Source organism: Bombyx mandarina, chromosome 22 (genome assembly GCF_030267445.1).
Source record: "Bombyx mandarina strain Sakado chromosome 22, ASM3026744v2".
In the NCBI taxonomy this organism is placed as follows: Eukaryota; Metazoa; Arthropoda; class Insecta; order Lepidoptera; family Bombycidae; genus Bombyx; species Bombyx mandarina.
In genome coordinates, this window is record NC_143228.1 from 6,807,128 (window position 1) to 6,822,257 (window position 15,130).

General features: G+C 34.6%; 1 protein-coding gene across 2 annotated transcripts; it reads right to left on the reverse strand.

The window, feature by feature from the left end:
• Positions 1–2,302: 2,302 nt before the first annotated feature.
• On the reverse strand, positions 2,303–13,609 carry Had1 (beta Hydroxy acid dehydrogenase 1). Of its 2 annotated transcripts, none has more exons than XM_028171717.2 (6): positions 13,451–13,609; positions 11,348–11,535; positions 4,921–5,111; positions 3,540–3,715; positions 2,772–2,936; positions 2,303–2,577 (listed from the first exon to the last, which is right to left on the reverse strand). In XM_028171717.2, the coding sequence occupies exons 1-6, from the start codon at positions 13,492–13,494 to the stop codon at positions 2,370–2,372; spliced, it is 972 nt and encodes a 323-aa protein (XP_028027518.2). In that variant the 5' UTR covers positions 13,495–13,609; the 3' UTR covers positions 2,303–2,369. The 2 variants fall into 2 exon arrangements, with proteins under 2 accessions (XP_028027518.2, XP_089592953.1); XM_089736827.1 differs by lacking the exon at positions 13,451–13,609 and adding an exon at positions 13,154–13,210.
• Positions 13,610–15,130: the final 1,521 nt, after the last annotated feature.

The window sequence follows — 15,130 nt, forward strand, 5'->3', positions numbered from 1 at the left end:
CATGACACTGGGGAGTGGATAAGTTACACTGTGAAGTTTAGTTTAGAAGTAGCGGTTTAATCAAATTCAAATCAAAAGATCACGCAGTAAAGCCAGGTTAGAGTATTAAAAATATATAGGTATATAATAGGTTGGGGAAAAGGTTTCTTCGCATATTTTAAAAGAAAATTCACAACTTTTTGAAGTGAAAACTTCTTTAGAATCGTTGTGATTTCAAACCGGATGCAACGGAAAAAACGACAGGTAAGAGACACAAATACAAAAGAATGAGACAGAAATATACATACTATTTAATACAGCACCATCTGTGAGATTTTTTAATACTAACGTGTGTATGAAAGCTCTTGTAGTGAATTTTAATTTAGGATTATACGTGAAATTAAAATATCAATTCACAGAGGGCGCTACCTTACAATTATTTAGTAATGACAAAATTTTACATATACTTAAGACGTTTAGGATAATTGTATTTTAATTTTGGAAGGTTTCACTTCTACCACGTGTGAATTGCACACATGTATTTTTTTTAATATATTTTATTTACATTTAACTAAAATATGTAGGTACCATTTTGTTGGATAGCTTTTTGCCATCTTGTAGGTAGAGACATGATCCCATTGCTATAGAAATTTTGGGGCTTCTGATCAAAATACCGCGACAATTGGTTTTGGCAGTCCTCTCGTGATGTTAACCTGACACTGCCTAAAGAATTCTGAAGAGACCGAAACAGGTGGAAAATGTGAAGGTGCAAGGTCAGGACTATACGGCGGTTGCATTAACACCTCCCAGCCAAACTCTCTTAATTTTTGCTGAGTGGCTAAAGATGTGTGAGGTCTAGCGTTAACATGATGAAAAACCACACCGCTTCTGTTGATTAATGCCGCTTTCTCTCAACTTCTTGCTTTAATCTCATCAGTTGTTCGCAGTAGAGTTAAGAATCGATGATCCTGCCTGGTGGTAACAGCTCAATGAATAATGCCCTTCCGATCCCCCAAACACACAACATCACCTCGTTGCGAGTTAACCCGGATTTCGCCACAGTTTGTGAAATTGACCGGCCTTTGACCACGACGTTTTTCGCACTTTCTTGTCGTACGTGGTCCACTTTTCATTACCAGATATCAGCTTCTTCAAAAATGGTTCGGTTTCATTACATCGTAATAAAGAATCACAAATGAGCACACGGGTTATTAGGTTTCTTTCAGTGAGCTCGTGAAGTACCCAAATATCGAGCTTTTTTGTGCACCCAGTTTTTTTCTAATGCGCCAAAATTGTTTTGTGGTCAATTTCCAGTTCTTCAGCTACATCGTACCTATGATGAGCCGATCTTGCTCTACTTTTTCAAAAAGGCATCCATTTTATACGTAATAGGGCAACCAGAGCGACGTGCATCTTCGACATCAAAATTTCCGGATTGAAAACGCTTAAACCGAATTTGTGCTACTCACACAGACACTGCACTAGGTCCATAAACATCGCAAATTTTTTTACGTTGAATTTTTACCTTTTTGTAGTAAAATTTTAAAATGTATCGAATTTCTTCATTAGATTCACTTATCTTGACAGTACGAAAAATAAATAAAAATCACACATTTTCCTAATTTGAATTTGGAACTATCTTCTTTAAAATTAAAATTTTTAATGATACCAAAACCAGCCACATACAAATAAGATTTTATTACAAGTTCATATATACTATAATGCGAAAAGACTTTTTTCCCAACCTATTAGTTACATATTCAGAAATGAGAAATGTTGTGGATCAAAATAAGGTGAAGTACATTTAATTCAATGAATGTTGATGCTTTACGAAATAAAATTTAATTAAATACCTAGTGTCAGTAATTAGTTAGAATTTACTGAAACTTCACGGGCATTTTAAAAAAATCTGAGGACCTACGTCTAGGGACTTTATTTTCTTACACTTTTGTAATTTCGTAGTTTCATAAAGGATAATAAATCAAAACCGTTATACGTTTAAATCCTTCACATAGCTTTGTTGCTAATGGTAGGACGTATCATGACACCGCACATATAAGGCGTCACCATTCTATTCTTACCGTGAAACAATCAGATAGTTTGATTCGAAGAGTAAGACAAGAGTCATAGAATGCATTTGAGACGGTGCACGGCTACCATTAGCTGGTGGCATTAGCCAATAGCTGGTGGTTTGTGACTAATGAAAAAACATCGTCCTCATGTTTCAAAGTGAGAGACGACATTCAGAATGTGCTTCTTTGAGCTCTCTTCTACTGCTTAGTACCAGATGGGTCGTGAAACTGTCTACAATAATAAAAAAAGATTTAACACTGGAGAAGTATATTTCAAACTATAAAAATGTTCTTAAATGCGTTGTCGTGAAATACACATCACGAACTCTGGTATTTCTTGTTCATTTCTTTCTTGAGGAGTGACAGACGCATTAAACAAAGATCGCGCCAATTACGACGATCTTGAAGTTTTTCAATCGGTATTAACTTCTCCAATTGTTCGCACACCGAGTTTCTGCTTTTATTTGTCGTCATACGCGGAGCCGGTCCCATTTCATTGCTGACACGATAAATTGTCTCTCCGTATCTATTGTGAAGAAAAAAATAATTAAGCACAGCGTGTACTGAAACACATACTGAAGCCAAAAACCAATAACTAATTAACAACTAGTCCAAGGAAATCGAAAAAAAAATTGTTCATTTACTAAACTGTGTGTAAATAAATTTGTTATATTGAGCAAAATCATATTACTTAAGCTACTATATCAAGAAAACGCTTACCTATCAATATAACTTTGCATGCCTTCAGCATTCAAATGGGCTGTTTCTAGAGCACCCAAAAATGCATATCTCATTCCAAGTCCTTCCGACATAACTTTATCAATATCCGCTACATCAACAACCTTGTCGTCAACGAGACGCCAAACTTCATCAAGGATTGCGTATCTGAATGAGAAAAACTATTAAAACTTAAACTAATAAAGTTTTATAATAATTTTTTCCCCTCTACGTAAGCTATTGACCTCGAGGGGTTATACTAGCTTCACCGAACATATATTCTAAAATACGCACTCCAATTAGGAACGCCCTAGTCCTAAAACATTCTTAAAATTTATAGATCTCTAAAGATTATTAAATATGCCAGAAAAGTGATGCTCAACGCTCACATTGCATCGAAGCCACAAAAACGTAAGAAGCCATACACTCCAAGCTGTACAAGGGTACAATATACACACTTCTAATAAACACTACAGAAAGGTTAAAAAATTATAGGCATCAAGCCAAAAAGAGCATCCATCTAGATCAATTGTCGTCTGATAAGTCACAGTGAACCTTCTCATCGTCTGTACGGATTAAAAATAATAAACATGGCGCACTAGCCCTAAGCACTGACGACGGTATTGTGGGGCACCCCCTAAGCAGGGAAGGTCCACAGGAAATGAAAAAAAAAACTCGTAAACTAAAATGTATTAGAACAGAACTGTCCATTAGTCAAATGATGATAATGGTCCCTCTAAATTTTACCAATAAAATACAAATAATACTCACTGAATTCGATTCAAAACAAATCCGTCTATTTCCCTGGTCAAAGAAACTGGCTGCTGTCCGATCTCTTCCATAATTTCCCTGGTTTTCTTAGCAACTTCAGGCTTAGTCCAGGGTGCTGGGACAATTTCAACAAGGGGTACGTAATAAGGTGGATTCACCGGATGAGAAACAATGACCTGAAATAATTTGAGTTTTTTTTTAGTGCCTCGATGGGTTGACAACCTCATGGCCCGCTTGTGTTAAGTGGATACAGGAAGCCATAGACTTCAACAACTTATATACTGCAAGGGGGTGGGGGAGGGGGTAATATAATAAATGATAATTCGTAAATAAAAAGGGGAAAAAGCAACACTAATAGTCTAAATACCGGGCGCGGGCAGATTTTTAACATCAAATGGTGACATAGATATTATTATTATATTTTTTTATTTTTTATTGCTTCGATGGATGCATGAGCTCACGGCCCACCTGGTGTTAAGTGGTTTGGAGCCCATAGACATCTACAACGTAAATGCCGCAACTCACCTTGAGACATGAGTTCTAAGTCTCAGCTTTTACAGTATAACGGCTGCCCCGCCCTTAAGGCCAACATGCATTACTGCTTCACGGTAAAAATAGACAGCATCGTGGTATCTACCCATGCGGGCTGTCAAGTAACCTTACGACCAATAGTAAAACAATGTATCTATTAGTCCATAAATTCACTGTCATCTATCATGATTGTTGTTCGCTAGAAGACATCTTTATGGAATGTAATCGTGTTGAACCCATACAAATTTGCCTGTTACATTATTAAAATCTTTTAAGTAATGATAGTAAATTTTGTAAACTAATCAAAATCAAGTTATTTGAAATCGTCATGACTTTACTATTGAATTTCACGACTACGTCACTATACATAAACAGTTTTATTAAACACTAGCGACCCGCCCTCGCTTCGCTTCGGAAACATTAAAACACACATGAAACCAAAAAAAATAAATAAATAAAAATAAAAAAAAAGTAGCCTATGTTCATCAGGGACAATGTCGGCTTCTAATGGAAAAAGAATTTTTCAAATCGGTCCAGTAGTTTCGGAGCCTATTCGAAACAAACAAACAAACAAATCTTTCCTCTTTATAATATTAGTATAGATATAGATATAGATAGCGACCCGCCCTCGCTTCGCTTCGGAAACATTAAAACACACATGAAACCAAAAAAATAAATAAAAAAAAAGTAGCCTATGTTCATCAGGGACAATGTCGGCTTCTAATGGAAAAAGATTTTTTCAAATCGGTCCAGTAGTTTCGGAGCCTATTCGAAACAAACAAACAAACAAATCTTTCCTCTTTATAATATTAGTATAGAATATTTAAAATCTAAAGGCGACGAGCTTCACCTGAGACTTATGTTTCAATCCTTCAGAGAATAATGATGGCAAAGTAGTACTTGTTGAACTTGATAATATCGTGTTATCGTCAACTACGCTGTCGAGATTCTGGAACACCTTTTTTTTAAGGTCAAGATTCTCTGGAACACATTCCTGAACAAATATTGCTCCTTTAACTGCGGTTGCCAGATCTGTAGACCCTGGAATTAATCGAAGATTTAAACAAAAAATAAGGTTTCTTTGTTAATTTCAATATTTTCTAATATGGAGTTCAGTTTCTCAAGAGCTTACTTCATACACAAACTATAGGCTTGTTTGTAAGCCTATAGTTTGTGTATGAATTATGTTCTTATAAAACAGTAAAAACAGCTAAACACATCGATCAGAAGTATTTGTGTTAACGTTTTAGAGCAGAAATCCTTAAGCTATTTTGTGGTTGTTTGCAACGAGTTTTGGCGATGACGATCTTCCTGTTGATGATACAATATGATACATATAAAGACCCACAAAGTGCCGTGGTATATGAGGAATGTAGATGTTTAAGACGATTTAGAATTAGAGCCTATAAGTAATATGTGAAGACAGCGTCAGAACGCTTCATAAAGAAAGCGGCGCGACACAATAGCCTTCTTAACGTGCCGCATCAAATTACACACCTGACCCAGACTACTAGGCCGACCGGTCTAGTCTCAGTGCTCTTACGTATTCCAAGCATCTGCACCGTTTGACACTATTGCTATTGCAAATATTCTTTATCATTCCACGCTGCTCATATTTATTTGAATGACTTTGTCACACCTTCAGAATATAGCGGTTGTTAGAGGTTCAATGCAGCCTTATTAACAAGCCTGATCTTGGAAGCTATAAGCTAAAGATCAACTATCATTACCATTTGCAATCATAGGATCATTCATAACAGCTTGCCAGCTGATCAGACTATTATCATTCTTGTGTTGGGTTCTGCAGCCAAGTCCGCACGGCTTAATACCATCATTTTTCAGTAGCTGAGTAATCATACGTTCCGATTTCGGGTAGAAGTAGTTATGAGGTAATTAAAATCTACCTCTTGTTTTAGGGTAAGGAGTGGCATTCAAAACATGCTGCCTATAATTTATTGAAGTTCTGTTAACGCATTGAGCTGTGGATATGCTTAAAAATTCTTAGTATTTAATTCCAAGATTCTTTACTTTATTCAACTATTCATAACTAATTTCAAATAAAACGAAGGAAGTTTAAAAACAACCATTCATATTGTATAATATGTACATACATACATCGCGCAAACAATTTATCTATTATAGATAACGAACGAATAAAGAACTAATTTACATTGCGATTCACACTCAGTATTGTAATTTTAAGAGGTTCCTTTATCTGATTCTGGATGCGATGCCTTGAGAACTGTGGAGTGGTGTCGGACTGCACCAAATGGTTGAAATACAATTCCTGTTGAGACAGATCCTAAGCAAGGAAAGAGAGCAACGTGATTCCAGACCATTAATCCTTCGTTTAACCATATTGTTTAGATCCTTAGTATTTAGAAAATTTATTCAATGCCGTGTTCAATGTAAGTATAACTCTTAGGCATTGTTCCATAACTATTACAATGTTTTTCCTGTGAAATTTTCAACATTCTTCATATTTTAAAAACAAATATGTATTAACAAAAAATTTAAAGCTGAACTATATTATTTAAGCTTAGGTAAGTAATTGTATTTTAAATTTATAATTAAACTAATTTTTACTATGTAATCTCGCCTATTTTATTTGCGAATTTTTTAACACTTGACAATTTCATTTTCACCGACTTTAAGGTGTTAGTTATTCGTCGACATTTGAATATTGGTCTATCAACCTTTGCCCATAAAAAGAACTAATACCAAGTTACCCTAGTTATATATATGTTACCGGAAATGTATGAAATTAAGGAATTGTATACAAATCCTAGGAAATATGTACAATTCCGATACTATTTAGGAAATGTATAAAATATTGTTTGAAAAACTATTTAATGCATAGATATCCTAGGAAATGTATAAATTTCCTCGGAATTGTATATAATTCCAATATCGTATTAGGAAATGTATAAAGTAAATGCTTTCTGTAATAAAACACGTTGTTAATAATATTTTTTTAATATAACACTTATTGAGACAATCGGGTAACAGTCATACCGTAAAATAATAATAATATATTCATATTATCTTACTAATTAAAACTTCTAAAATCAACTATCTATAAACTTTTAACGTATCACAAAATCAACTTATATTTATTGTTATAAAATCAAATTTTCATTTGGCAAGTAATCAGTCTGATAATTAAATAATTATAAATGTCAAAGTATAAAAGTAAATCTTTATATTATACTAGCTGACCCGGCAAACGTTGTGTTGCCTTAAATAAGATTTCTAGGGAAATTCTAGTCTAATATATAAAATTCTCACAAACCTCATTCAACCACATAATATAGTAAGCGGCACGTAAGTTGGCAAAGTTTTGGTGTAGTGGGGGTAATGTCGCACATAGTGTACATTGCAACAAAAAAATTGTCACTTTTATTGCCCGCATATATGTTAATTTTATTTTATTAAATTTTTTATTTGCCATAATTTATTTTTAAGCCTGTGTGTTTAGAAGAAAGTTAAAGAAAAGAGAGGAATTCGTGAAGTGTATTAGGTGTTATAAATAAAATATAATTAAAAGTTAAAAATTTTATTTAAAAAAATATACTTAATATTAAAAATTATGTGTCGCCGTCGTCACTATCATTTTCTAATAGTGATACCCCTTGGATTAAATTTATGGTAGCACCTGAGCTGGTGGAAGGAGTTGGTTCCTCATCGTCGACATAACGAAGAGTCGCTGTCGTCACTGGCGTAAATAATAAAACGCTCAGTGACTGAATCGAATATAATTATGGTCATTGGTATTTGGTCCTGCCATTGCAAGCAAATTTAAAACAATAACACTCGTAACAAAAACTAAATTTAAAACAGTAATAACAACTCGTAACAAAAACTCAATATAAACAAAGGGTTCCTACAACTTTAGTAGGCGCATGTGTAACCGGGAGCGAACGGAACGTGGACGCGGTGCGGGAGGGGAGGGTCGACTGACTTACCAATCGCGCGCTCGGAACGGTGCTACGTCTTTCCCCGCGTCCCGCTTGACAACCAAAGAGACCTAAAAAACGACTTCTGCGCATCTAGCGACTCTTGCCAAGCTACGTGCCGGGGACTATACCTCATTATAACCAAGAAAAAAAATAAAAAATAAAAAATAAAAAATGTTTGGGGCGACAGCCCTTATCACTTAGGGGTATGAAATATAGATAGTAGCCGATTCTCAGACCTACTGAACATACTATTGATACACAAATAAAACCAAAAAAACATGGCTGGCAAGCTACGATTGATACACAAATAAAACCAAAGAAACATGGCTGAAAAATGTACAGTGAGTAAGACAGGAGACCGGCTTCGTCCTCATCCCTACTACGTGATGTTTGCTGGATGAGAGGCGACACCTGGCGGGGATAACTGATCGATTGAATTAAAAAAAAAATCATAATTAAAGGAACTTGAAATTATAAACTCTGAATAAGAATTTATCGTACTACAATTATAATATTTGATTGCCATCTTGCAACCTTATTGCGGATCTGTGCATAGAATAAAAAAAATAAAAATCGGGTGGAAAAATAGGGGTTGATCGTATAAGAGTGAAAATTGAGAGTAATATATATTTTTTTTATTTTAAGTCATGACAAAATAAAAAATAAAATCTTGCCAAAAAATTTAAAATTTATAATTAACAAATAAAAATAGGGGTTGATCGTAGAGGGGTGAAAATTTCAGAGTAATATGATTTTTTTATTCTAAGTCATGACAAAATAAAAACAAAATTCTTGCATAAAAATTTAGTTTTTAATTAGCAAATAAAAAATAAGGGTTCATCGTAGAATGGTGAAAATTGAGGATTGTATGTTGTATCATAAAAAAATAGAAATTAAAAATTTTGTCTAAAAAATAAAAAAATAAAATTTAGGGGTGGACTACCCCTAACATTTAGGGGGATGAAAAATAGATGTTGGCCGATTCTCATAGATACCGGATAAGCACAAAAAATTTCATCAAAATCGGTCAAGCCGTTTCGGAGGAGTATGGCAACGAAAACTGTGACACGAGAATTTTATATATTAGATTACTTTGTCAGCCCATATAGCTATTTATTTTTGCAGGGTAAGCTCGAATGGCATTTGGAAGTAGATAATACTTTGTTTTTTAAAACACAGACATCTTGATGTAGCACAGTTTTTCTTGCAAAGGCACTTCTTAAATCCCTGGCCGGTTCCAGTGGATTGCAAGTTGGAACTGACCGTAGTGCAAGACTCGTCCCGCTGTCCCCGCGTACCCACCAATATCTTAAATGTTTTACATTTCCGATTGCTATTTAGGAAATGTATAGATTTCCTAGGAAATGTGTAATGTGTAAGTATAATATAATTTATTTCACACATTTCCGTGCGATTTTAGGAATTACATACATTTCCTAGGAATTGTATACAATGACGGATTACATACATTTCCGTTAACATATACATTACTTGAAAAAAGCACCCTGCTCGACCAACACTATACGCCCTCTGTAATAAAACTTATTTCTTTTCCTTACTCGACATTTACTTTGGTATCAACCCTGTTATTTTTTTTTCTTTTTTTATGCCAATGTAAAAAGTTTCTTAACTCACTCACTGGTCCATACATTAATAGTACTATAACAACGTTACGATGCCAGCTTTGGCTATGCGTATATGTTGTTATTATGCATGTGCATGGTAGATGAGAAATTCAATTCTGTAGGATAAGAAGAAGTGGTCCTAATTTAGCTTGCAACATTTGGCCTAAAAACACACGACCAAAAATCGCAAATTAAATAAAACCTATTGAAATTCGTTCCGGATAGGATTTCCATAAAATGCGCTCTTAAGGGAAGCCTAAATTGCAAAAGGAGTACCTATAACCATATTTAAAGTCTATCGGATGGATAGTTTCGATCTTTTCTCGAGTGAGTGGTATTTCGTTTTTATACATAAACTAGCTGACCCGGCAAACATTGTTTGCTATATATAAGATTTCTAGGGAATTTCTAGTGTAGAAAAAAAAACGAACTTATTGTAAGTGTGTAAGGATGTGGTAAATGAGTGAAAGAGTTATGTAGTGCTGTGAACGATGAGGGAATATATAATAAAAATAACAAAACCTCATTAAACCACATAATACCTCATTATAACAAAAAAAAAAGTCCAAATAAAAAAAATATGTTAGGGGTGGACAACCCTAATCACTTAGGGGTATGAAAAATAGATAGTAGATTCACAGGCTTACTGAATATGCATAAAAAAATTCATGAGAATCGGTCAAGCGGTTTCGGAGGAGTATGGGAACGAATATTATGACACGAGAATTTTATATATTAGATCTATATTTTCATAATTATTTGTGTGTATTATTTTTCGCGTCTCAATTATATAAAATCGATAACCACTAAAATCGGGTAAATCGTGACCAAATCTTACTAAGATAATACATAATTATTTTACAGCTGTCGTGACACTAATAAAACGAAAACATTCGATATTATCAACGACAGTTAAATATTTTTAACTTGTTACATAATAGTTGTTATCTTAATGGTAACATGGAAGCAAATAACAAAACACAGATATCGAAACTTGTCCGTTATAGTAAAAAAATATAAACGAAATTATGTGCACTGTATTAACAGTGGCAGGCAATTGTTAAACATTAAACAAAGTAGCTAAAAGTCAAGGTGTACGAAAGAAACCTTGAAATATATCGTATAGGTATTGAATTCGGTTAGGTATTGATTATTGTAATTGCAGTCGATTCAATAAGACAAAAAATATATCAAAGAAATCAGTCATGGTCGAAGAGTGAAATGGGAAAGTACATCAGTCCTTTCCCGAAAGCAAACGTTTCAATTTAGATCAATTTAGTAGTGTATTTTTGATTTACGGAGTGAAAAAAAATTATAATTGACGGATGAAGTAATTTTGAATTTAAAAGCCGGTTGACCTCTTTCATTGAAAACTAGTTTTCATTCAAAGGAAATACCTAATTTCTCAAGACACGTAGGTATGATGCAATGCACATAAACCAAGTCTTAACAGCGTAGGTATACATATACTGAAATAATTTTCAGACTTTTATTAAGAAGGAAGCACAGGCTCAACCAGGAGGGGCGGAATTTACTAGCAGGTGTCCGAGCGCCTCTGAAGAAGACGGAACAGCTCAAGAGCGTCTGCTTCACGAATACATCTACTACCGGATCGGAATCGCGACCCGCTGAGAAGATCCGTCGAGAAACTCGGGGGGCTGTATTTATTTCTAGGGTTTTTCAAGGCACTCACCTTTTATACATTGAAATTGTTCGCTAGCTTTGAGCTCGCCTCGTAACAGACCATCGTTTTCAAGGGTATGCAATTGGTATTTGATGTCCTCAATGGCATCGGTAATCTGTTTTGCGACTACATCATATACAGTAACCTGATAACCAACTGAGGCAAACAACATCGCCCATGATCTCCCGATTAAGCCACTGAAAATCAAAAAACAGTATTATATTAAATTTAAACTCCATTGAATTCCATACTTGATAATGTCCCGTTGTAGTATTTTAGTTTTTAAATTTCAATAAAATTTCTTTTAGTATACTCAACAGGTCGAGTACAGTAATGTACTTAAATATATAATAAGATGATTATTAAACCACACAAAACTAAAATACATTTTACATATAGATGAACCGGTACTATAAACTCAAACATCATTGTCACTCTCCCCAGTTTACTAAAAGCTTCAAACTAATGCAGTTTGGCGTTTTTTTTTTACTCTAACGTCTTTTGATATTTTTCCATCGCGCGTCACAAGTACCTACATGTTGCTAAATTATTTTATGCATTTCATCTAATAACTGGCAACAATATTTTTTAAACAATAGTTGGATTCTTTCAATTTTTTTATCTATCAAAATTTTTACTCTGAACTAATGACCTCTCGTTAAAAGATACGAATTTATGTTGTTGGTTATCATCATCGAAAGTTTTAATTGACCTCTCGTAATAATATAATACTACAAAATCGGAATTATTTAATTCTGTGATTGCAACAAAATAAAATATTGGTTCCACCAATAGGTACGTGAGGACTAGCCGTAACTTGCGTATATACTTATGTATGTTTCAATGTACAGGTGTGTTATATTTACCTATAAGAATGCATAACACTTTACCGAAATCTTCATAACAATAAGAACAATATGATTTATTGTAAAATTACAATATTTAACAAGGCGTTGACATGCTTCAAAAGTAACTCGGACTAAAAAAACTTAAAAATATAAAATGAAAAATTCCATGTCGAATCATTCTTAGAATGAATCTGAGTACTGAAGTAGGTGGTATAAATTTTAAGGTCAATTTTTACAAGTAAATAATTACGCGATTGAATAATAACTGACTTTGATTGACTCGGTGGTGTAGTGTTTAGCACCCCTCAAGGTCGTGGGTTCGATTCCCACACCAGGCAAACATTGGTGTGATGAACAGGTTTGCTTACTCTTTGCCTGAGTGATTATTGTCTATATAATATATTTAAATATATGTATATGTTCTTTCTCTGTTGCAATACATACTTTAAAAAGTTTAATATATTTTCTTTATATTTTTAAAATATTTATAGTATTGTTTTCATAACAATAGGTTACTATTTATATATTTTTATAACAATAGGTCACTGAACTCGCCTAAGCCTACACTATGGCTGAAAATTTATATTGTGTTTAAACAGTTAATTATAGATGTACGAATGTTTTTTTTTCTGTGCGTCCTGGGAATATTAACCCAAATACGAGTTTCGATTAATGGTGATATCGTCGTCCTCACCCTGTAGTATAAGCAAACCTTTCAAAATTCATCCACTTGGTATTAATAGCATTATTAAATTATAAATATATTTCATCTGTTAATAAATATAGTCCATTTTGTTCCTTTAGATGGGTGCATGATCTGCCGGATCATCTTGTATTAGGTAGTTACTGTAAACCATACGCGTCACAATTTGAATGTTACCTAACCTTTAGATGTACTAGAGATTGAAGTCTCAATTGCATTCTATATATACCTAACGGATAAGAATTATCATAGAAAACATTATACCTGCCTGCGAGATTTGCAGCCAGCTATAGTTGTACCGTTCGATATAAACAAGCATGCTTCTTTCCCTTTAGCCTACCGACGCTTCTTCTCCGAATGATATGAGTGTGACATACGAGCAAATGGACCAGATGAAATATTAAGGGTTCTGTTTTCTATCCACAGAATCTTAATACAAATGTTAACGTGAAAAAAAGTAATATGTGACGTGATATGTGACGGCTAAATAGACCTGAAGCTGTGAAGATTACCCAACCGGATATTTCCAATTTGGAATTACGAAACTTAAATTTTCCTCACCTTCCAACGATCCCGATCTTTTCCGACTTGAATTTAGATGCCATGATTACTGTAGATGCGACCGTACCGCACGACAAACCTCTCGTGAATGAAGCCCACTTCACGCCAGATATGAAGCAAAATATTATGAACGCGACAAACTAGTTATCGCTAACGATACAAGGCTGCCTTGTACGAAGACGCCAAGTGCCGCTTAACATTTAGAAAGGAAGGAAAATTGTTTCTTTATTTACATGCATCTTAATAACATTTATTTATTTCTACTACTCACCATATAAACTTACACTCTCAGATATAGATACATTCAATCATACAAAAAAATTACGTGAAAAAAAGATTTATTTTACTTATTATTTTGAAGTAGCTGTAGGTGAGTGGGTTATCGACTATTATTATATTAACTAGTACTTGAACTCACAGAGAAAAAAACGTGAATACTGCCACCCACATTGAGATAGTTAAGGTGTCAGTTGTGTTGTTTGACAGCTATTCCATAAAATGAGTGCTTCTCGGTAAAAACAGCCAGAATGGAGATATAAAATGCAGGATGCGTCATGATAATCGCCTTATCGTTGCCGCCGCTGACTACTCCCCGAATCCTGATCACGCAGGAGCCAGTCGCCGTCGACGCCCTTGATACGTCCTTACGGATCCATCAGATCCAATAACCCTTGCATTAGACACCTTTGGCTCTAACACTAAGAGCAGGGACCCCGGTAACCGTACTCGTCGAGCTCGGCAAAGAGTTCGACATGCAACCAAACCTAAACATCAGCCCGCTGAGTTTTTTGCCGGATCTTCTCAGTGGGTCGCGATTTCGATCCGATAGTTAGTTAGTAGTAGGTACTCTTGAGTTGTTAGGTCTCCTTTGGAGGCGCACGGGTAGCTGTTAGCAAATCCCAGTCCTCCTGACTGAGCCCTTGCTCGCCCACCTGCCCTGGTAAAACTGGAAAGGCCTCCGAGCCACCAGTAATCGCTCAAACTTAAAAAAAATGCAGGACGATGGTATTTCCAGGGTAATCTTATGACACAATTTATGATTAACATCTTGGAAGTCATTTGACCACCTGTTATTAACTCATTATTAAACCAGATTTGACACAGAGGCAACCCGTAACTAGATTAATAATGTAAATCGTTGAAATTCGTTCAAATCTACCAGATTTAAACGAGCCTAAAATATTCGATGCACTTTCTTTAGCATCTGTACACACTTTCAATACTTGAAAATGAGTAAAATGTTTAGAAAAAATGTCCTCAAAATATAAAAAAAAACTGTGTCACAACCCTGAAGTTAAATATCTATTGTAGTGTTGTTTAAGGAAAGTCATTTGTAAAACATAGCTGATCTTTTGGTTTAAATGTCAGAAAACAAGTTTACTTCTATGAGTTTATTCAATTTTTTTATTAACGACGACTATGATATCTCATAATAAGAAAAGTATAACCAACTAAAAATCATGTCGCATTTAAGACAACTTAAACACGGCGCTGTGTGAATGAAAGAGTACATTTTACATAACATGTGAAATTTTTAGTGATTTTGAACCCTTTTTTCTGCTTAGGCGGCTGAATAAGGCCCCGACTCGCAGGGCGAAGTAGTTACCGAAGCACATAGACATCCAAAAAGTAATAATTTTTTTTATTGCCCTTGTAGGCAGACGAGCATACAGCCCTCTT